Source organism: Kwoniella bestiolae, chromosome 4 (assembly GCF_000512585.2).
Source record: "Kwoniella bestiolae CBS 10118 chromosome 4, complete sequence".
Classification (NCBI taxonomy): domain Eukaryota; kingdom Fungi; phylum Basidiomycota; class Tremellomycetes; order Tremellales; family Cryptococcaceae; genus Kwoniella; species Kwoniella bestiolae.
Genome location: NC_089244.1, coordinates 489,214 through 512,807, shown reverse-complemented (window position 1 = coordinate 512,807; position 23,594 = coordinate 489,214). Strand labels below are relative to the sequence as shown.

The following is a 23,594-nucleotide window of genomic DNA, read 5'->3' as shown; positions in this document are numbered from 1 at the left end:
AATCTTATATAATCCCAGTGATCGATCGATCTGTCATCCTCGATTTGCAACCTTTTTTCTATAGATTTCTTCCTCTACGAATACGTATTTTGAACAACAAGTTATAATTCGCTTTGCCATGCTTTGCTATGCTCTGCTCATCTCATCTGTTTCCATCTATCACACTGTTTCAAATACTTGCATAGCTTTTTTCTGATTCGTTTACTGTTTGACGTGATTGACACGGTATGATTTACGATGCATTGAATATGAACATGACGGTGGATTGAAATTCTGCATCGTTCGTTTCATATGAATGCATGAAATGATGATTTATTGGACATCGATGGATGAACTGGACTCAACCCTTCTGTCATATTGTTCTCGACTACATTACTTCCTCCTTCCTTGGTCTTTTCTTTACGCACACACCAATTAGTGAATACTATTGTCCTTGAAGCTAGGTCTAGCGAGCCAAGCGCTACACACAAAAATCATCAGCAATCAATACCACGATTCTTGAGTTGGTATTAATGACCTAGTGTCCGACGACGGCACACTCACTCCCAGTACTTGCCAATGGCAGGATCGATATTGTGACCCCCAGTGTACTCTTGCAATTTTGGGATGGCCACGCTGGCAGGTGAGCCGGGTTCTACTCCGGTGTTGGTGATTGTTCGAGCGAGCCAGGTGATGATGTGGTCTATGATACGGGGAGAACCAATTTGATAAGTTTACAGACCGCGCAGGGACGTAGTGTGTATTTTGGACAACGAAAACGATGGCGACGAGGTAAGTTAGGTCTGGAAACTTTACTCACAGTCAACTTCAGAAGGTTCTTCACCCCCTGCGAAAGGTCCTCCGTTCTTCTGGAGGGCTTGGACGACCACCCCTCGAATGGCTATGCCGACGGATTTCCAGAGGTTCTGACCTTGGGAATAGTGGGCTTGTTTGGTAGAATCCTGAGCAAGCGATGAGTAACAAATGTGGTCTCAGCGATGATATAGGATGGCTTTCCATAGGGATAGGGGGGTCACTCACATCAGGTTCGGTAATATAGAAATCCAATAATTGTTGATTATCCTTTTTCTTCTTCAACAAGAAATCCTTGAACTCGGCGGGAGGGTTCTCAGCGAGTCTGTGACGTTGCCAAGGTATCAGCCTGAATACGCATACACCTAATGAAAGAGAAGGGGGCTTGGGATTGACTCACTTGTCCAAAGCTTTTTGCCTGCCCTCCAGGAAACCCTTGGGTAATCCGTTGGATTTCTCCTTTCGATCTTCGTCGTTGATTGCGAAGAGGAGGGTGGCGTTGGGGTCGTGGGCTGATGCGTGGATCTGGGTGCTGCATCAGCATCGAGCGATGTCGTCTATAGATCAAAGCTGGAACAACTCACCTCCTCAATTATGCTGGTACTGGTATGAGCATCGACTCTAGGAGGGTGAGGAGCGAGCTTGATGATTTGCCTGACGGCGGACTGAAGGTGCGGTTGAGGTATGAGCGATGTCCATTGCCCGCATATCAAATGTGTGTGTATAGCTCAATGGGACTGGAGGGTGTATGGTATGGCCTGCGGTTAGACTTACAATCGAATCTTGATATTTCGTCCCATCACTAGTGATCAAAGTAGGTACTGTACCAGCCGGGTTTATCTTGAGGTAATCAGGTTCAAAGTTTTTACCCTAAAACAACGTTATAATCTCATCAGCTCATCCTACAGTGTATGAGAGCTCGGAGGGGTAAATCAACTCACCTCAGCAAGGTTGATCGAAACCCATTCGACATCTTTATCCTTTTTAAATCCAGTTTCGGACAAGGCGATCTTGGGTGCGTTGGCCCAGCATGATCCGACGAATTCGTACAGTGCTGTGTGGGTGGGGAGAAGAGGTGTCATCAGTAAGGTGTCTTAGTACGAGTGGTTCACTGGGGGGGATGGAGTGATGATCTTTCGCCTGGTCGGACGGGAAGGGATAATACGAGAATGACGCGTATGACTCACTGATCTTATCAGACGACATGGTGCTCAGTGGTTTTGGACCGTCTCGTTATATGAGATAATTAAGAAAGAAGGAAAGCAAGAGGAAGTGGGAATGGGATGCATTATATATATATATATATATATTTACCTAGCTTATACCTGTCTTGTGATCACCTCATCACCTCTTCCTCATACGCACGTCATATTCATATGAGTCACTCATTCCCGCAGATGCAGATCCGTGCCTGAGGATTATCATTTGTTACATTATATCATTCACCGTCCCCACTCTGGTGTGACTGTGGCCCCTTTGAACAACGACCTGCTATCATGCAATGATTGATCTCATCATTGCAGGGAATGTATTGAAGCTGTAGGATATCAGTAACCACCCTGCTTTGCATCCATGAGCTATGGAGGTTTCCCGCACTGAGTATAGACGAATACCGAGACTGCCGCTTGACTAGATCACTCTCATCTCATATAGAACACACGTCCAGTAGTATGAGACACCCTCTATCGCCCATGGACAGACAGAATGAGGTTGCCACCGTTTCATGCATATACTAGAAGTACTGGCACGGGAATGGAGCAGAGACCAATGATGAATACTGGGTATGATAATTCACCTACCATACCCACCATGCACCAGCTCTCGAAGTGGAGCGCAGCGCTCGTGATCCTATCTGTATGGAAATATCATTGCGTGTTGGTTCGTCAAACCAGAGGAAGAAGAAATCCTTGTATACTTGACTACATACTTGACCTTTTTCTGTATCCCATACCATGCAAAGTAATTGGCCAATTTGGCATTTCACGAACAAAACACCTTACCGATCAATATGATATGATGCTGATCATGCGAGTAAAGAGAAAGGGGGGCAATACAATACACTTTCGATAACATCTTTCTTTTTCTCTCGATTAATATCGCATCCTCTTGGGATCACGATCTTCATACCCTCCTCCCCCTCCCCCTCCGTACCCACCACCCCCTCCCCCATATCCACCACCACCACTATCATAATCCCTCTTGAACCCACCACCACCACCACCCATAGCACCAGGTGGTGGACCCTGTTGATATCCATTTTGGAACCCGCCGCCACCACCAGGAGGTCCACTATGTCTGAGTCAGCCTGAGTGTCCCTATCCCGCTGTACAACGCAAAGAAAGGACAAGAAGGAGAAAAAATTGATATTTACCCATAACCGCCTCCTCCTCCTCCCTGGAACCCACCCCCTCCACCACCTTGGAAACCACCTCTAAACCCGCCTCCTCCACCCTGGAATCCTCCTCTCCCGCCTCCCCCGAATCCACCCCGATTTTGGAATCCCCCTCCACCACCTCCAAATCCACCTCGCCCACCTCCGAACCCACCCCCACCGCCAAATCCACCTCTTGGAGGTCCACCCCTAAAGCCGCCGCCTCCTCGTCCACCGCCGAACCCTCCCCTGAAGCCACCACCGCCGAACGCTGGTACGACTGGCTGTATTACTTCTTTCACCTCAACAGGCTTGGGTCGACCGCCCAGTCCTCCACCTAGACGACGGGGTTTCCAGCCCTTGACTGTACGTCCTCGCTCGACATCTACGAGAATCTTTTTGTGGTGGATCGGTATTCCTTCGGCGTCCTTGTATGCGGCTGCGGAGTAGTAAATATGTTAGTACGTGGGGATGACATATGGTGAAATGAGGTGAAGTCGTCCGTTACACGGGGGAGATATCAACGGACCAATATTTAGATAACGAGGAACGTGAAAGTGGTATTTGATATCTAATTCTTACTCACCCTTCATATCCCTTTCCCTCTCGTAAACAATAAAAGCGTAACTTTTACTCTTCCCCTTCCTATCTTTTATTATCCTGATCTTCTCTATCGCACCGTACATCTCGAATTCACGTCGCAGATCGACTTCCGTAGCTTTCTTCGACTGTACAAGTAAAACACGGAATCAGCTTGGTATCTCATCTGAACACGTAGATGGGTTCCTCCATTGTAGAAAAGGATGCTACTTACCAGTCGCGATATGAACAATGTCTTATAGGGGTCACCAGCAGCATTTGGGTCGTCTTGAGGTTTATCTACGAAAAGTGATGAAATTAGCAATGTAGCCCATAGCATCGCTTGACCTGCGTCTTCAACGGAACGGGACAATCAGATCCTCGGGTATCAGTGATCACAACACTCACAGTTCTTCTCCGCACTCTTCTTGTACTCCTCCTGCCTCTTCTTCCTTATCTCCTGCCTCATCTTGACCGCCTCAGGTCCAATGACCCCTCGTTCAGCTATCAGATCCTTCTTCTTCCCCTTCTTATTACTCTGTTTCGACGTGGAGGTCTCCTTCACTTCCCCATCTTCTTCCTTGATACCATTGCCGTTAGCGTTGGCGTTCGTACTTGTTTCTGCCTTTGGTTCCTCCTGCTGGGGTTCCTCTTCCTTCTCGGCATCGGCCATACCCTGTCTGATCTCCTCTTCGTCCGCTTCCTCTTTCAATCTGTGGAATAATGGTGCCACCCCTTCAAGCTTGTTTGGACCCCTAACTCGTTCATCTTTGGTGAGTGGTTTTAGGAAGGGAGGTTGAGGTCGTGGAGCGAAGAGACGTAGGAGGTTTGGCGGTAGGAGATGAGACATGTTGGTGTCGTGTTGAGCTTGGATGGAGGTGCGGGAAGAGGGATGCCCTTGGAAGGGCTATGAATATGTGAGATCAGTCGGAGATGATCCTGTTGTCTCGTCTATATGTCGATGTTGACCTTTGGTGCTGTTGGTCTATATGGTTCTATCCTATCTTACCCTATGCTATCCCTTCTATGGATATGATCTCTGCGATTTATTGAAATAATTGGTGCGTTCGTCCATCTCACCATAAACTCATCAACCATCCATCTGCTCCCCTGTGCAGGCGTAGACATTTCTCCGCGGTGATATTTCGACGTGGCGTAGTGAGTGGGGGTTGACTTTCCGTCGGATTATGATGTTGATTCTAAATTTAGGCTGATCACACGTGCCGACGAGACGACGCCGAACAGAGTTATCAGCGTTTAGATGTTTAAATGACTATCGACTGATACTGATACCATCAACAATGCTTATGCTTTGTTCACACCTCGGCACAAAAGTTGGGTTGGTCTGTCAGTCGAGACTCACTCCGATTCAAAGTACAATGCGAAATATCGTATCTGACGCTTATGCCCGTCCTCGTCTCATCTTCAAGGTATTTAAAGAGTCAATGTCAATCCACAAGACGAAATCTCAATTCCCCATCCACTTGACATAAGTTGACTGAATAGATACAACCAACACTAACGATCCCCATTGATATAACCTTCCATAATGCCCTCCCCCACACCTCAACCAATCGTAATAATCGGAGCAGGTCCCTCAGGTCTCCTCCTAGCGAAATACCTCGAGCAGAACGCAATCCCAGTGGTAGTGTACGAAGCAGACCCTCACCCGGACCACCGTCCTCAGGGAGGTACCCTAGACTTGCACGAGGATACGGGACTATTAGCTCTTAAGGAGACGTTTCTGTTGGAGGAGGCTAGGGGGATGATGAGGTCCGAGGGAGAGGCTATGAAGGTTGTTGATAAGACTGGGAAGGTATGGTTGGATGAGAATGTCGAGGGTGAGGTGATTGGGGTGGGACAGGGGGAGTGGGAGGGTGAGATAAGGGGTAGACCAGAGATTGATAGGTGAGTTATACATTCTCATTGAGCTATGTCTTCACTCCTGCAGAAGTCAGACCTCGTCCTCACTATTCTGTACCGTCTCCACATCCACAAAAGATACAAAAGAAAGCTACCTGCACGTCGAAAGAACCGCTGACTATGAGCTTTTGCCAGAACCGACCTCCGCAATCTCCTCATCCGCTCCCTCTCACCAACAACCATAAAATGGAACTACAAGCTTCACTCCGTCGTCCCCCTCTCCCCATCCCTCTATCATTTAAACTTCCACGACAAACCACCAATCACTACCTCCTACCTAGTTGGAGCGGACGGGGCATTCTCCCTAGTCCGTCCATTACTACACGATATCCTACCCTCGTATTCGGGTATATCAATGTACGAGCTCGACATCCCTTCCTCCAACCTCACTTCGGCCCTAGAGCGGTACATAGGGAAGGGCGCATTGATGATGCTAGATGATGAGAAGGCCGTCATGCCCCAGATGAATTCAGGGAGAAGATGTAAAGTGTATTTGGCATTGAAGGTACCGGTGGATTGGCAGAGGGAGCATCCCCTTCCTGATGAGGGTAAGCGAGAGTGGCTTTGTGGGTTATTCGAAGGGTGGACCAAGGAGGTGAAGGAAGTTATCATGGCTTCTGAAGAGGGGAGTGTGAGACAGAGGAAGATATATCAGTATGATCCGGAAATTAGGTGGGAGACTGATAAGACTGGAGTGACGATTATGGGTGAGTACTGAGCACGGAGCTACTTCCTACTTTCTACTCAGTTGCAACCAATGAGTTCACGTATCTGACTGACAATCAATGTGATTTGATGGAATATAGGCGACGCCGCTCATGTGATGTCCCCCTTCGCAGGAGAAGGAGTCAACCAGGGTGAGTGAAGCCTAAATCTAGACCTGCTGTCCTATAATCCTAGGATGGCCATACGTTGTATCTCCAGTTCCAAGCTGATATCCAATTACCCTCTACAGCCCTAGCAGACGCCCTCCTCCTAGGCCAATCCCTCGTCCCGCTCTTCACCCGTCCCATCCCATCCCAAAACAAATCATCCCTCTTACCATTCCCCCTATCCCTCTTACCCATCTCCCCTTCCCCTTCCACCGAGTTACCGCCCAAACCAAAACCCAGACCCGTCCAACCTATCACTCCTACTTCTGAGGAATTGTACAAAGCCCTGAGAAAATTCGAGCGACAGATGATGGATCGTGCGAAAGTGGAGATGCAGGGTTCAAGAGATAATATGGAGATGTTCTTTGGTGAGGAGCCTGCAAAGGCCTTGGCGGGGATGTTATCGGGATTTGCGGATCATTCGAACGCAGGAGAGAGTGTATTTGGGATACTTGGTATTCATGCCACTGGACTTCTGAGGACGATCAGGGGGCTGGTAGGTTTGTAGGGCTGTAGAACTTCGTAGATCTCTAGAAGGATTGTTTCGATCACACTTATGTAGAATGGACCTTGCAGAACTTGTATATAGCGTTATGTATATTGGTTGACGTGTAGATCAAGCCATCCTACTAACACGGCTATCAACAGCCTCTTGAGAGCCTCTCATTGCTAACTGAGCGTACAAACGATATATGCAATCAATACATTCTCAATCTCATGATGTGCACTATGACCTATAAGCTATAAGCTGTTTATATATACTTTTTGAACAATGTGCGTTACATGTTGGGTGTGGTGTGGAGGGGAAAGGTGGAAACTCTAGATAATGGACAGTAAGAGACTATACTAGAAATGAAAGTAAAAGTAAAAGTAAATTGTAATGAGCATACTTTTCTACTGATCGAGCTATCAGGGGAAGGTGGGTGAGAAAAAGGATACACAATGTTGTAAGGTAGGGTATAATGATAAAAAGAGATAAGATGAGATATCATAGTAATACAATATAACCAAACGGAAATCTAAAATTGCATGGGCGAGCCAGCAGTCTGAGGTGATTGAGCATTCTGGTTCAATCCCAATGGCGAAGGGGCAGTCTTCTTCCCTCGTCGACCTAACAGTGTGGCATTGCCGATGTCCAACTCGAACCCTCCGCCCGACGGTTTACTAGCGCCATTACCACCTCTAGCTCTATCCCTCTGTCCGGCTCTACCATCATACAAGACAGCCTCGGCTTCTCTTCGGTTGGCTCCACCCCGGCCTGCGTAATGTTGAGCGGACTGCTCCTTAATACCCGCAGCGGCGTTGGCGGCATCTCGTCCTCTGTGCTGTTGGATCTGCCTAGCAACAGCTTCACCATGTTTCCGTCTGGCCTCTTCCAATTGCACAGCCTCATCTTCGTCTTCATCCTCTTCATTCAAACCTTGCAGGAAACCTCGAGTACCAGCTCCACCAGGACCATTGTATGCTCTTCGTCGAGCTCCTTCCTCTTCCATTCGATGGACCGCATAGGTGACATCGAAGGCTTCTTTCAAAGCACCAACACCAGGTGATCGACCTTCTCTGTTACCAGCTCGGATAGATGCGAGAAGAGGTGAGTCGAGAGGCGCATTGTCGGATGGTGGACGTAAGCCTCCTGGGGTGGCGGCAGGAGGCTGAGCGGATGGAGCGTCTTTGATCCATGGGTGGGCGAGGAATTCATCGATGGTGTATCGTTGAGCGGGATCCACACAAAGTAGATGGGTAATCAAATCTTTGGCGGAAGTTGAGATGTCATCCCACCATGGACTGAGGAAAGTGTAATAACCTCGAGCGACCTTCTCGGTGAGGACGTTGATACTCTCGTCGTAGAAGGCTAGGGTATCAAAGTTAGCGATAATATTATACATTTCCAATACGACTCACGAGGGAAACCACAAAGCAAGGTATATAGCACACAACCCAATGCCCACATATCCACACTCTTACTGTATCTCTCATCCTTGACAATCTCAGGAGCGGTGTATCCGACAGTACCACACGGGGTCATCGTTTGCTCGTCCCAGACGATCTTCGACAAACCGAAATCGGCGATCTTTACTCGACCGATACCACCGCCGCCAATAGAAGGTCGGAATTCACCTTCATCTTCCTTTTCTTCATCGTAAGGTCGATGTATGGGTGTACGGGATGGAATGATCGGGATTCGCTCAAACAATAGATTCTCAGGTTTGATATCACTGTAAGAAATAACAAGTCAGCTGAAGTCTATTCAGTCAATGGTATAGCTAACTTACCGATGCACAACACCTCGTTCCTCGTGAAGATATCGGATACCTTCAGCGACTTGGAGGATGACGTGTCTTGACAATGCCTCGGAGAAGTAAGTGAGTTTGACGATTTGATGGAATAATTCACCACCTTCCATCACTATAGAACAAAGTCAGTCCAAATAGTGATGGTAGAGAAAGAGAGAAACAGTGGCTTACATTCAAGAACGAGGAAATAGTGTTCTTCGCTCTCGAAGAAAGCAAGCAATTTGACGATACCAGGATGATCGATACCTCGCATGATCTGAACTTCTTTGAGGATATTGGCGCGCTAAAGAGAGAGAGAAATCAGGATCAGCATCATACCCTAAATCGATGGAACTCATATCATCCATGAATGACGTGACGAGTAAAATCAAGCAAAAAAGAGTAGGACTTTGCACGCTGCCAAAAGCTTGGCTTAACGGCAACGAAGAAGTATGAAAAAAATACTTTCGTCGCTCGAGGGCCAGCGATCGCAAGTGTAACAAAGTGTATCTACACGGAAACTTCTTGGGAACGGATATGCCGGGTCAATGACCACAGAATGATTTGATTGAAGTAAAATGAACGGAAGGAGAGAGAGAAACCAACCTCTGTAACCCTAGGCCTCTTTTTGAAATTGGCATTAAGGTGTTTATTGCCATGCTAGATTGGCGAAAGGCAAACCGCATACAAACGTCAGTCGATATTCTTCCCAAGTCCATCGAGCATCGTACGTCTTGAGGGATATCGGGGGATAATCGCACAGCCGCGACATACAGCATGACGTGACAGCCACATCATACTGGGAAGTCGAGCAAGTAATCGTGTCGCAGGAGGTTGCGTCTGATTGGTCATGAAGATAGTAGGACAAACGGAAACAGACGAAAAAGGAGTTATTTTGCGTAAAAGATTCAAAAGCACTCGATACCTTGATCCCAGCCTGGCCAGGGCGTGAGAGGTATACGAGGCTAATTAGAAGACTACATAGAAAAAGGGGAGAGAAAGAACAACCTCCTGATAGTGGTTCGCCAGGTATGGCAGTTTGTCGACTTAGTTGTATATGCAGAGAGGAAATAACTCTCACCTGTGAGTGGTTGAGCTCATACTTTCTCACGACCTTGACAGCGACTTTTCGTCCCGTTTTCTTCTCTACAGCTTTGTAGACGTTTGAGAAAGCTCCATCACCCATCTTCTCGATCAGTGTATAAGCTTCCAAACCCTATTGAAACGAATGACGTCACATCAGTTTCGGAGACTTTCTTCGCTTTTCTTACGAGAGTGTCCCCATCAAGTTGGAATCAGAGTCAGGTAACTCATTGGGAGGTTGCAACTCACCTCGTAAACAGGCATCTTCTCGCTCTGAGCCCGCTCATCGGCCACAATCCGCTCGGCCTCTTCTCTGTAGTTGGGAGACACCATTGGAGCTTTGCTGCCTGACTGAGAAGATTGCGGTTGTTGCTGTTGAGCTATTGAAGTTGAAATCAAGATCAGACCTGTTTCAGACCGTTTATTCAGCTACTCACCGTTAGTGGCAGTCAGACCTTGACCTGGCATATCGTTGTTATAGTATGCTTGCTGCACTTGTTGAGGTTGGGCTGTCTGTTGTTGCTGTTGTTGAGAAGCTTTGCTTGATCGATGCCCACCGGATTGACTTGTCCTGCTTTCCGGTTGGACAGCGTTGGGTTGTGAGGATTGGGCGTGTTTGCCGTGTCGTAAGATCTCTATTGAATCGTTGTGTTCCAATGAACGGAAAAGTAATCCACGATAATGCAAGATACGGGGGATCGAGGACGATTTTCGGGTGAACAATGGTCGACGATGTTGACGATGGTGCGAATTGAGGTGAGGTATGGGAATAGGCATTGTTGAGGCAGGTTGATGATTTGATTTTGATGTGGATCGATGAGTAAGGGGTAAAATCGGAGATGTCAGCTTCTCGCCCGAATTTGTGGGACGTGGAGGAGTAGTGAAGACTGGAGAGAGAACTTTGGATGGGGAGGGAAGAAAGGAGGGAGTTGTCGATGACGGAGTGATGATGCTTGGGGAGCAGTATGGCATGACGGAGTTGTACACAATGTAGTGATGAAAGGTGAAACGGTGACTAATGATGGCAAGGAGGTGATGAAATATGACATAGCAACGAAATCTCCATAGTGAGAATAGCCTGGATGGCAAATATACAGTGACAAGGATGAAGATATACGAAACAGAAGGGTTGATAGCGATTAAGGAATGATGAGTGATGAGTGATGGTGTGAGATGCGCTTGCACTAATTGAGTTAAATGATCTAGTTTGATCCACACTCCCTCTCCTTTGGCTACTCTACTCACGCGCACGGTCCCATCCCATGTCGTCATACCCATCGACCAATACCATATCAGAAACATCCGCACACCAAAACCACACACTCAACACACAAGCCAAAAGTGTGGAAAAGGATCAAAGTGGCAAAACAAATAGTAACAGTATACTTCTGGATTGGAACAAAAAAAGTAGTCTCGGTCGGATCCAAAGACGAGGTGGATCGAAATGATGTTGATGAGATTGATTTCTCTTCCCCACTTTCATGATGATAGACTAGACAAACTCACGTTTGAAACTCGATAACATTCCGTCGTCTATGAGATTAGCGTTCTCCAATCTATTCAAAGCGATATTATAATCTTTCTCTAAAAGTTGGTTCCTCAATTTCTTGCTGTCCGAACCGGTGCCAATGCTTGCGGAATCGGATACTGATCTCGAGGAAGTATTGGTAGAAGGGGGCGAGACAAGTGACTGAAGTTGATTCGGGTTCAAATTTGATTTTGTAGTGGTTATATTCGGATCAGATAAGGGGACAAGAACAGAAGGTGAAGGTAACTTTGATGTCGATAAATCCGAGTTCGAGTTGGAATCTGGTGTAGACGTCTTGGCTGTGTTTCTATTGATATAGTGGGATGGAGAAGAAGTGGAAGTCGATTGATCTGGTGATTGAGGGGAAATCAGATTGGGCGACTGTTATCGTTATGGTTGGGTTGACGAAGAGTAGAGGAACTTCCTCTATCTACTGAGAGATGGTGAGAAAGAGACGAATTGTCGAATGGTCGGTTAGGTATGACACGAGCGATCGTTGAAATCAAAGAACCAAAAACCAAAACGTAATGATGACGATTGGTATCACAATTGAAACAAAAAGGCAGGATGAATCAGCATGTGATCATTCGTTTTCAGTTCATTTCATCGAAACGCGAACATGACAGAGAAGAGATATGTATCTCATTTGGTATGGAGGTGGTAGAAGAAAGACGATGATGATTGATGATGATTCAATGACCGCACCACCACACCACCAATAAACCAACAGATTGACGTCACAGAAAGGATACTCACCTTGGTAAGCTAAAAATCACCTAATGATTAATGGAAGAATGTTGTAGCGTGTAGTGTAGACTTGTTGTATGTATGAGCAAATTGTTCTAGTCGACAAGTATACGTTGTGTGTATATGTAGGTGATATGTTGTAGTGTTCGTTATTCGATGATGATGGTGGTAGTAACACTTGAAGTGATGATGGTGATGATGCTGAATAAGAAGAGATCCAGCTGGTGGGTAGTGTCGAGTGGTGACGAACACGATGACGATATCCAGGAAAAAGGGAATAAGGGGATGGGAGCAAAAAATAAAATAATAGTAATGATTGGAGCCCTGTGTTCTTTTAGTGGCTGGAACTTTGAGTTTGGCTCTATGGGCTATGTATTCCTTATTTAAACCCCTCGTTTGACAGTCTGGGTATTACGTGAAATCTACGTCGGAGGCGTTGTGCGTTGTGCGTCGTGCGTTGTTGCGTTGTGCTGCGTGACTGTTGACTGTTGGCTGTGGTTGTGGTTGCTTCGGCTAATCTAAGTTTTCTGGTGAGTGTTGTTTGGGGAAGAATAACTTTATAGTTCTAGCTCTAGTCAGTTGTATGGGTACGAACAGAAAGAAGGAGAAGCCATCGGCATCTACATACATGTGAGTATATATATATATATATGTACATCCCCTTTAAATGTCCGTACGAGCGTACCAAAGGTACAGTACACCAGTCATCACATCACATCACCATATTCAGTCGCTCCAACGCTCTCCACTAGTCTTAGTCCCTTCCCAAAGTGAGTCCCCTCCTTCTCCGATGTATGAAGTAATGAGTAAGGAAGATCAACAGCACCAGCGCGAAAGCCAGGGAGGCCGACAAAGGAACGTAACCATCCCATCTCCGAGGCAGCAACTGACGTCATACCCTGTTAAACTCCGCAACCACCCATAATCAAATTCCGAGATTTGTCTGTTTTCTGCTTCACTGTGCTCACAGCATGCTATGCTTGGATAGGAGGATCCAACACCATACGCGAGAGATGCACTGGAATCTCAGGAACTGGACTTTGGAACTGGAACTAATCATTACGATAACAACAAAAGAAAAAGAAAAAGTGACGTCGTAACACTCACTGATGACGCAAAGCAAAGCACCACCCCAGCCTGTACTCATACACTTTCTTCCTCATGTCATACCTAGCAATTGTCAGGTCGGCATGGTCCTCGGCTCAGTACAGCCGCTGTTATATGGAATACATACATACACTTTATGCAGAGATGGCATACGAGGTGAAGAATTGTCCATCCAGATTGAAATGCCAAAAGATATGATAAATGATACAATGACTGACTACGCTCAACCAGCCCATCCGCTCATCTCCCTATTCCATCTAGCGCTCCCTCGTCTCCCACCGACCGACTCGTCCCAATCCATCATTCCCATTCCCGTTTCTTTGTCTGTGTTCGGCCTGGTCTTCTCAACCTCCTTGTGAGCCTTCCACTGTCGCTCTTCATCAGACTCGACGAACCGCCTAGCCATCCTTGTGAAGGAGGAATCTATCTGATGGATCGTCGTGGGATCTAACACTGAAAGATAAGGACGCGCCTTTGATTCCCATGCGTGGTACCTAAAACCGAATCGCACATCAGCTTGGGTGATTTTCAGATTAAAAGAAAGAGGAAAGCAGGGTTGTATTGAGTAACTTACGCAAGTTGACCAGATTGCTCGAAATCGTACTCTGTCGTCTCGTACACCACATGTATATGATCGTCCGTCCATAATGGCCAGAAGAACACCCGTTCAGAGAGGATCGTAAGTAGGGTGGGATACATTTTCGCCAATGTCCATGGCATCTCCTATATACATGAAACAAGGGTCAGTTTAATCAGATACTATGCTTACCCCAATAATCCTCCCGCACTATTGACTTGCTCACCGACCGAATCCCTCATATCTGGGAGGAAGAGGAAGTACTCACCACAGAATGTTCCGTCCACCTATCCCCCCTAAACCCCTCATAACTCCCCAACCACCTATCCAAGAATTCCGTCCCCTTCCTCGCAATGATGACGGCATTGCACAACCCCTTAGGCTGCATCTCATCATCACCCCCGGGTCCTCTGAGAAAGGTCAATCCATGCGCTTCCATGCCTAGTACCACATCTTGACGAAGGAGGTTATATGAGGAGAAAGAGCGGAGAACGAATGTATCGATATCTAGGTATATGCCGCCGTAGTCTCGTAGACTGTATGATATCATTGAATATACCATTTGAATATAGCATCAGTATTCGCTAACTTGATTCTGTTGATCCGCAAGTAGGCTCTCGATCCATGGGATAAAGGAGTTACTCACACCTCCAACCGTATTATATCAGCTTTATGAGCGAACTACCCCCCAAACCAAGTCAAGTCAAGTCAGCTGATGAGCTCTCATTCCTCCAAGTCCAAGTAGACCATCACTCATCCGGCTGAGACACATCAAGCTGATTTGTGTTAAATCGAGAATTGACTCACATGAGTAACAGGTCTCCTATCCTTCCCTATCCACTCAACATCCCTAGCCCTTTTAACCTTGACCAACCCCCTCACCTCCCCAGTCAAAGGATCCACCTGACCTTCATAATGCTTTATCCGATCCCACCAATACCCCCTCGGCTCATTTATACAATGAAACCAAATCTCCTCGGGCTGGAGCGAAACCATAGCAGATCGAATAGCCAGATACGCAAAGTATGGGAACTCCTCGTCGCTTGGAGGTGCCAGGCCGTAGACGTAGTGTACTATATTGGGTATTGGATCTGGCGGTTCGGGTAGATTGGTGAGTGAGCTGGTGAGTGAGAGGGAAGGTGGAGGGGGCAAGGAGGGGGGTAAGATTGAGAATTGAGTGAGGGGTCGACGGGAGTATATGGAGAGGTATAGTGGGTGGTTGGCTCCTATCAGGATGCCTAGGGATAGTATGAGGAGAGCGGGGAGGAATCGGGATAAGAGGGAACGATAGTATGACTAGACCCGGATGTATAGTCAGCGCACAGTCTCACTGGAAGCATACATGATGATCAAAGACGCATATCTGTGATTGATCACGCCTTGAATGTGGATTCAAGCAAGCTTTCTGATGCTGATAACCTTCCAATCAAGAGGGCATGTAATGGGACCTATTCGATATGTACAGGAGAAACACCCTACTCACCTGAGACCTCCCCTCCCTCTCCCTGCTGGTCATAGGAACATACTCCCTCCCACTCTCACCCCCCATCCAGCTTGTGGAATCGCGAAACACACTCATGGGGTAATCATACCACGACTGGTCCTGTCCCTCTCCCTTCCCTTTAGCTATAATCAGTCTGATCCGGTCCAATAAGGCTGCACTTGAGTTACTCGTATGTCTTCGAGGTGATATGAGGTTATGTTGTGATGACGGAGAGGGGTCAGAACTGGGTGACAGCAGCTTGACGGATATGCTTCGATGCGGGTCGAGGTGGGGCGGTTAGAAGGATTGACTATGAAGTGCTGCGGATCGATAGTAGAGGTCGACGTCGTCTTGTCTTGTTGATCTTACTCTTGGCTTTGTTTTAGGCTTGCTTTTGTGCTCTTGATCCTTGAGAACAATTTACGGTAGGTGATTTCGCCAAGGTGCCTAGATATCGACAACTGTACGACCGAGGCGATGCAGTCCGAGTTGTAGCAGCTGGACCGGTGATCTAGTTCGCTGAATTCGAAGTTTGATCTGGTACTAGTGATGGTGTGATGTCCTCAAGGCTACAAGCTAGATGGTATCGACTCGATGCAAACTCAGTTGTGCAATTGATCTTGATGGGTTGTTATGTGTGTGAAATCGATATCGATGAGAAGAGCAGTTTACTCGTAACGACAGACAGAATTTTAAGCGTAACTGCGTAATTGGCGTTGAGTTTGACTACTCGTTCCTGGACCGTCCCTTACCCGTCACGCTCAGACGAGCATCAAACGATCGCAAAGCACAATGAGCAAGATAGCATGGAATGCAATAACACAACCGTGCTTTCGACTTCAGCTGTCTAAGCATCTTCATTCGATATCAGACAAAGATCCTGGAGACTTTGATAGGGAGTCGGAAAGTTTACTCGGAGGTAGTATCATCCGGCACACACAGGAGAATCACGCTCGGACATCCAATAACCAACACTCACGATCCCGGCGGCATCGACTCTCATCGTGCATGATGCTCAGACATCGTTACTTTTTTGAAATGTCATATCATGGAACACAACGCTTTCTCGACGTTTCAATATCAGAGAAAGTGAAGTATGATGGATCCTTGTCGTATCGACAACGATGAGATCTCGAAAGCAAGCCAAGGGGTTGGTTGAGATCTCTCAACCATCCTCACGTTTCATGAACACATAGTCCCACGTGTCGATCGTATCAACTGCATCCCTTGAGAGGTTTCTCAACCAATCATCTCATGCTTGACTCGAGCAGTGGTACCTGAGAATCCATCTCAATACTATCATGCGTTCTGGACTGATATACTGACATAGTGCATGAAACGGCTCAGAATTTGATCAAGCTGAATTTACTGTTATGGTATATATACCGTAAAGACCAGGAGACCGAAGACACCTCTCTTTTGTTCATTTTCCAGCGAAATAGTACTCACCTGATCTGAACAAAGCCAGGCAATAGACATTTCAACGAATCAAAAGTAGATATCGAAGATTTCGTCGTATACTCCATTCGGAACCGGAACGATGAGCGCCTGGTCAGGTATCATAGCTATATCCACAATGGTAGCTGTAAGTCTCCCTTCTCTTTCGGACGTGATATCAGGTGATATTGGAGTATATACTAAATGTGGATCAATATGGACAATCAGAAAACAAACCTACAACAAATACCTTCCTCTCCTAAGTACAATCAACCTTCTTCGCCTGTATCTACCTCTTCTTCTTCCGGAAAAACTATATCCAGTTGCGGTAATCCCAGGTAAATACTCCTAATTCTACAACATCCAATTGAGGTTGACGATCATTGTGATTGCTGGATCATTCGAAGATGCGGCTGCGAGTCGGGTGGTGCGGTCTGCGGGTGTAATCCTTGTAGATGTGTGAATTGATCTGAGGGATACTAGGTGGCAAACGTGTCAATCTAGAGTGACCGTTCTCACACTCCTACCTACTCCGATCATCGATGTGTTTGTACATGAACAACTGTATCCTATCCCATCGTATCCCAAAATGTACAAGTAGACATGTATACAAAGTATCCCATCCCCTATATCTTCCCTTTTTGCGCACAGCCCATCAGGCAAATACGGCGATCATTCCGAATCGCATCACCAGTACTTCTTTTGCTCGCTTACATAGCCCATCACTTTCAGTGATTTAGCTGACATAGCCAAAGGACCCTTTGTCCACTACAGCTTGACAACCAACAATGACGACATCGCTTTTGCTGTTCCTTCTCGGTAGTTCACCTTTCTTAGACTAGGTACGATCCATCAAACACTGCTATTGCTCTATTTCTTCTACGAGTGGATTTCAACCTTTCGATTCTATCTGTTAGATGATGAAAGAGGAAAAAACTATTGACTTAGAGTCACCACTGACACTGTCGATCATTCCTCCAGGTATACCTTGTGGGGATTGGGGGTATCCTTCGTCCGCTTCTGCACGATCACAAGGTCCGCTGCTACAATAGTAGGAGGTACTGGATATCTTCGAAAGTGGTAAGAGAAGGTATATATAGCAGTAGAGCGAACTCCCGGTACGTTATGGTATATTTGCCACCACACCGAAGTATAAACTCATAACTATCCGAGAGCACAGCACTCCCTCACGATGGTAAGTCCCCTTTCCCTTTCCTCTCACCTATCAACCGACTCATATCCACACACTCATCTTAATACCTAGCCATCCAAACCCAACAGACAAACAACCATAATCCCCGACACCTCTGGTAAACCCCCTCCCAGATATGATCAACCCAATATCACGTATCAGGGCGAACAGCCCAAACCTACTCCATGGGGACAAACGAGCGTCTACATCTCTACGCCCAGACCGGATGGAGGGACAGGGGGGAACACCGGCGGACAGAGTAAGTGACAGCTTGGCTTGGTGAGTTGTACGTCATCTCATTGGGCTGTGTATGTGTATGCCCACTGGTCTAAATTTGATGATGGTGCAGAATGATTCAAGATTCCTCAAGATCCTTCCGAGTTGGACGGTGAAGTGAGAAAGAGGGTGGTGAATGGGATTTAGCGTATTGTTCAGAAGCATGAAGTTGTAGAATTAGGTCATATGCATGTATCGGATACTTTTCATATTACTTGGTGCTGTTGAGATACAGGCTGCGTCCCTGGTGGGATACGATATATAAAGGGATCTCTCAAACCTGGATTCCCTTATATTCCTCTATCTTTTTCTTTCTCAGCGATTACCTCAGACCTACCTAGCTGATACTTTATAGCACTTCGATAAACCAAATACCTGACTATTCGACACCATGTCTGTAAGTATAGTCCAACCATCCGATCATACCATCTACCGTACTCCGTATATCACCAAGCGCACCAGCTGACCCGTTCTCCCCTCTGGGGGGCAACACAGGCTCAAGTCATCCTCGTCCCTTTTCGCAACCCCCCTCCACCAGTCATCATTCCTCCCAAGCCTCAACCTAAGCCTGATTCGGGTAAACCCATCCGACTTGCTTAGGTACTCAAAGTACCTCTTGACTCCGACTTCTGAAGGAGACGGGGCATTGTATCAGCACCTGGATTGGGAAAGTGAGAATGCGAAACAGTTGGTTATGTACCGTATGTAGTGCGATGAGGATGAACGCGATGTTATGTGCATGAGCGACTGGATTGTACTTCTCCTCGAAATCGCGTCATATGCCGACAGCTTCAATGAATACCGCCCAATATGTACGAGTGAGCCCAATGTCTAAACTCCCTTACACGTCTTCGAGTCTTTTTGTTGAGCATCCACTGCAACCTACTGCAGTATATAACATATTACGTACAGTATGCAGCGTGGCTCACAGACACATCGCCACCATCCCAGATCAAATAAGGCAAATAAGCTCATTGGTGCTCTTCAAATCTCGTTTGTATGAGGGAGAACAGCATAGGCTGGGATTTGGATGGATTGGGAACGATGGCCTATGGTGTTCTCGGTGGAGGGTGTTACAAAATAACTCATTGAAGGGATTACGTATGACCCTGCCACTGAGTGCTGTGTTATATTTGCCACCATGCGTTTATGCTATGAGCGATTATGCGCTTTCGAGACGTACTTTTGATGGTACAAGGCTTACCGAATTCGTGCAGGATGGAGCAAGTTCATTATATGGTATGACTACCAACTATAGTAATACCTCGGCATCAATCATTGGCAATTATCATCATTTAATGGGTTGATACCATCAGTCGCACTGCAGCATCATCCGATTTTTCATGCCCTGATGTCCGATGACTATTCTCATGACCTGTGAGGTCACTTACCAATGCGACCATGAACAATTGCGGTAGGCTGGGAACTGCTTGAATTGCAATTCCATACAATTACCTTCCTCCTTCCTTATAAACTAATAGAGTATTTTGACATTACATAGAACAACGATCAAGCATGTCAGTAAGTGCTTAAGCCTTGAGATCGCCTGCACGGTCCTAGGCTGATAGTCTTGGAGAACAACCCGAACACCGACCCGAGCCAACTCGTCGCCACTCGACCAGCACCTCCTCCTCCGTCGACTCCACCTTCAAAGCCCAAACCGAAATCAAACGGTACGACCACTAATTCAGGTGGAAAAGGTTCAGGTACGGGTCAAAGCAAAAGCGGTGGAGATAAGAAGTGGTGAGTCGCAGTAATAGAGGGTTCAAGGTTTACGGTATTTGCAGTGTCATTATTTATGATGTTCTTCTTCATCCATAGATATTATTAGTCGGAACTGATGATGTAGTTTAAGGTGCTGATGGTGACATATGTACAGATTGCTTCTGTTTGTGATGGACGTTGAATTAGACGTGCATTCTACGTATATCTTAGACATCCCTTTTGACCATGTGTCAATATGCGAACCTGCTCAAGTCTCGCAAAAATCTTTTCTCAACAAATTAAAAGGAACTGACTCACGCCATGATTAGAACAATGCTTCTCCCCCTGTCCTTTATATCCGATGAGGTTTGCTTAGAACGACGACACACCTCGATGGGGAGCAATGCAGAAATCTCTAGGCAAACAAGACAGATTTTCTCGTTGCTGATCATTCCCTTTTTGGTTGATCTCATTCTCGAAAACCTAAGTCGGAAGTTCACTCCGTAATGAACCTTCACAAACACAGATGACGTCTTTACACGTTGCATTCTTGACTTCCTGCCTGATGAGGTAAGCTTGTTCGGCGATTCCTTTGCACCACTAGGACCTATACTTGCTTCTTCTCGAGAAGAACATTTTTACCTGTCAATTGACAGAGTTCGGCTATCCACCAAAACCAAAAACGATATAAGGGTAAACTACCCCATCTTTATCTTCTTCCCGCCTTCCTAACTTACATCAAAACACCACAGACTAAGAGACCCCACAACAGACCAACGATGACATCGTACACCGCACCTCTCAAGCTCGATGCCGACCCCTCGCCCGACTCCTCTCCCGACACGTCCCCTGACTCGTCACCCGCACCATCACCTCCATTCCCTTATGCCTGCTCACCCCCTCCGTCGCCGCCTCCCGATACTACCACCAACAGTCTGATTCCTCCTCCGTTTCTCGATCTGGCTCGAGTCGATCTCGCCTTGCGAAAGCACGGGTCGACTGATGAATCTCCCTTGTTGAAAAGCAAGGTTGCGAACAAGGCCAAGAAGGATCAGTAAGATACCTGAGTAAGTCTAACACTTTCCCTCATCCTGACTGGAGGGTTCTGGAATGATTCTGAGAGGTGCATCATCGTAGTGAGTCTTGATCTTGATTCCGCTTAGGATATGGTGCGGAAGATTTGAGGGGTGGGAGAGAATGGAGTAGTACTCGGTAGCGAATCATGTATGCATGCCGCTTTATGTACATACCGCTTACTTTTGAGGATGTAACGGTCCTGAAGAATCATTTAGCTACGCATTACAAAGAGTAGGATTTTAAGAATGACCCTTCTCTAGCCAGAGCCAAAAGTACGTATACTATGGCGGCCGGTTATGACTGCCGAGCATGACAAGGGACCTCTACATGCAGTACATCAGATAAAGGACTCTTTTAGGCGATGATGTATTCCATGACCATTGGACATGAACCTTAACTGCTCGCAGACATGACAGCATCCGTCAAACTGCAACAGGTAAATTTCATATTGCGAACACCTAAATCGATGGAGAAGATGTCATCACCAAAGTGGCAAATCGTGCTTGATGGCGATATTGAAGAAGCTTCCTGTGCCTTGTTCTTTCGGCGAATCTCCGAGATTGTGTGTGTATGTGTGTGCAAATATTGTAACTTGTGTATGCTTCTTTTGCACTATCCATCTTGATAGAGTCACCAGGACATTTTTGATCTCATAAAGACAGATATACATATGAACGAACAACTTGCTTTTCGAGGTATCTTCTCTTCTTTCCTATTCTTCTAGTCCAACCTCTTCTAAGCGTACGATCCACCATTACCTGAATCAAGTATATCGATTTACCAACAAACATGTCTGTGAGTATCTCATATCACTGCTCTTGAACTGACTATATATGACGATCTGACTTCTGATTCGGTTACAAGGGCCAACAACAACCTGTCAAAGTCGAGATTGCCGTCTACGATTTCATCGACGGTCGATTCGTCCCTAAGAACTCCTCTGGGTCGTCTTCCGGTTCGACCTCTAGTGCTTCATCAGGTAGCACTTCGAACACCTCGGGAAGTGGACCTGATAGTACTGGTACCAGCACCTCTTGAGCGAGTATGGGAGTGGTTGTGTAGGTGTTTTGCGCGGAAGCCATCGGCCTTATACTGCAGATCCATACTGATGTACAATATCAGGCTCACATTCACGAAAGGCGATAGCGAATTGGTGGTGAATGGAATCTTGAGGTGATATTCTATTGATAATACATATATGATTTACATGTATACGATGTGATTTTTCTGAACCGACGCCGCAAACTCGGTGGCAAAATCATCTTGATTTCCGCACAATCTCTTGCTCACCTCACTTCACGGGTCGATACTTCTTCGTTCCACGTGATTACCTGCACCTCCACGAGGTATGCAGTCCATCATGACAATCAATCTCTCAGGCTCGTCGTGGTCACTTCTCCATCATCGTTTGAGTCGTACTTGTCCATTACCCTCCTTTCGATGATGGTGTGTCGTTTCTAAACCATCACCGTCGGTCAAAACCGACACACCTCCTTCGCAACGTACAGCGATTCTCTCGTCCTCTCGTCACACCTCATTGCAACCACGCTTTCATCGAATGATGGAGGAAGTCGAAGTGTATCGTGTACTGCCTTTGTAGTCAGAAGATCACAGCTTCTTGTTCCAAATCAACTGTGGTCTCTTACCTGATTGAGCTATCTTCTCCCCTCAGTCCTGCTCTTCTGCTTCTCAGAATGTACCATTTAGGTCGAGTTCTTGTAACGCAAACAGATTACCCAAAGTGGTCACTTGATAAGAACGATAAGAAGCACTGAATTTGAGTGTTGAGAATCTCTGAGTCTTTACAGCCAATCCGAGTTTTAGTATATGAATAAGACATATATCGTCCAAATCGAGATTACATCCCTCTTCTGCCTTCGACATAACAACCATTCAAGGACGCCCCTCTTCACCAATACTGTATCTTCTATATTATTGACAACCGATATCGATCAAGCGACGTCACTGAACATGTCTGTAAGTGTCCTCTTCAACCACTCAGTCTACGCAAGATCCCTGCTAAGAAAGAGGTATACAATACAGCACGAAGTCGTAGTCCACGGGAGGTCTTTCCGACCAGCCGACCAACCCAATCCCAATCTTCCGTCTGGCTCCTCTGGCAGATCAGGGAACAACAGTAACAGCAGCTCCAGTAGTGGGAGCTCTGGCAATTCCAGTGGTTCTGATAATTCGGGCTCTCAACAAGAGGAGAAGAAATGAGCTGTAAGTACTGTGTCGAATGAAATGAGTGAGAGTTCTTGCTTATCAACACAGCAGTACATGTACACCCGAGGTGATACCTGCTCATCGGTGTCATATGAACTAGCTAGATGAGGTGATAAAGTCATAGCGTCGGGATGGGTGAGCGTTGATGAGCGTTTGTAAGATGAATGCATCGGTGTGTACTATTCAGTATAGACTTTTTTCTATCCGACCGTCGAGGCTTGTCCAAAATCCGAGAAGAGAGGTACCCCCAAGAATAAAACATCTTAAGGTTACTGAAGGATTGTCAAGATCTGCTTGCTGTGCTCAGCAAGGAATCTCCCCAATGGGATCATGTGCAGCATTCCTCT

The 23,594-nt window shown here is 46.5% G+C and overlaps 6 protein-coding genes across 6 annotated transcripts; 2 read left to right on the top strand and 4 right to left on the bottom strand.

Annotated features, from left to right (window-relative positions):
- Window positions 1-414: 414 nt before the first annotated feature.
- On the bottom strand, window positions 415-1,874 carry I302_105755 (uncharacterized protein; the record flags this gene model as incomplete). The annotated part of the gene is made up of 8 exons (XM_019191507.1): window positions 415-460; window positions 544-682; window positions 800-941; window positions 1,021-1,117; window positions 1,193-1,317; window positions 1,377-1,457; window positions 1,567-1,662; window positions 1,734-1,874. The coding sequence occupies 8 exons, from the start codon at window positions 1,872-1,874 to the stop codon at window positions 415-417; spliced, it is 867 nt and encodes a 288-aa protein (XP_019046137.1).
- A 1,008-nt stretch (window positions 1,875-2,882) lies between these two features.
- On the bottom strand, window positions 2,883-4,592 carry I302_105754 (uncharacterized protein; the record flags this gene model as incomplete). Its single annotated transcript, XM_019191506.1, has 5 exons — window positions 2,883-3,081; window positions 3,164-3,602; window positions 3,750-3,891; window positions 3,978-4,042; window positions 4,151-4,592. 5 exons carry the CDS (start codon window positions 4,590-4,592, stop codon window positions 2,883-2,885), a joined length of 1,287 nt encoding a protein of 428 aa, XP_019046136.1.
- A 699-nt stretch (window positions 4,593-5,291) lies between these two features.
- Window positions 5,292-7,045, top strand: I302_105753 (uncharacterized protein; the record flags this gene model as incomplete). Its single annotated transcript, XM_019191505.1, has 4 exons — window positions 5,292-5,650; window positions 5,801-6,372; window positions 6,472-6,522; window positions 6,621-7,045. The coding sequence occupies 4 exons, from the start codon at window positions 5,292-5,294 to the stop codon at window positions 7,043-7,045; spliced, it is 1,407 nt and encodes a 468-aa protein (XP_019046135.1).
- Window positions 7,046-7,556: 511 nt separating this feature from the next.
- On the bottom strand, window positions 7,557-10,865 carry I302_105752 (uncharacterized protein; the record flags this gene model as incomplete). Its single annotated transcript, XM_019191504.2, has 8 exons — window positions 7,557-8,389; window positions 8,440-8,753; window positions 8,811-8,943; window positions 9,003-9,114; window positions 9,417-9,470; window positions 9,892-10,026; window positions 10,143-10,273; window positions 10,331-10,865. 8 exons carry the CDS (start codon window positions 10,863-10,865, stop codon window positions 7,557-7,559), a joined length of 2,247 nt encoding a protein of 748 aa, XP_019046134.2.
- A 2,633-nt stretch (window positions 10,866-13,498) lies between these two features.
- Window positions 13,499-15,431, bottom strand: I302_105751 (uncharacterized protein; the record flags this gene model as incomplete). Its single annotated transcript, XM_019191503.1, has 6 exons — window positions 13,499-13,769; window positions 13,850-13,998; window positions 14,121-14,388; window positions 14,499-14,533; window positions 14,660-15,148; window positions 15,336-15,431. 6 exons carry the CDS (start codon window positions 15,429-15,431, stop codon window positions 13,499-13,501), a joined length of 1,308 nt encoding a protein of 435 aa, XP_019046133.1.
- A 5,292-nt stretch (window positions 15,432-20,723) lies between these two features.
- I302_105750 (uncharacterized protein) lies at window positions 20,724-21,002 on the top strand (the record flags this gene model as incomplete). The annotated part of the gene is made up of 1 exon (XM_019191502.1): window positions 20,724-21,002. The coding sequence occupies one exon, from the start codon at window positions 20,724-20,726 to the stop codon at window positions 21,000-21,002; it is 279 nt and encodes a 92-aa protein (XP_019046132.1).
- Window positions 21,003-23,594: the final 2,592 nt, after the last annotated feature.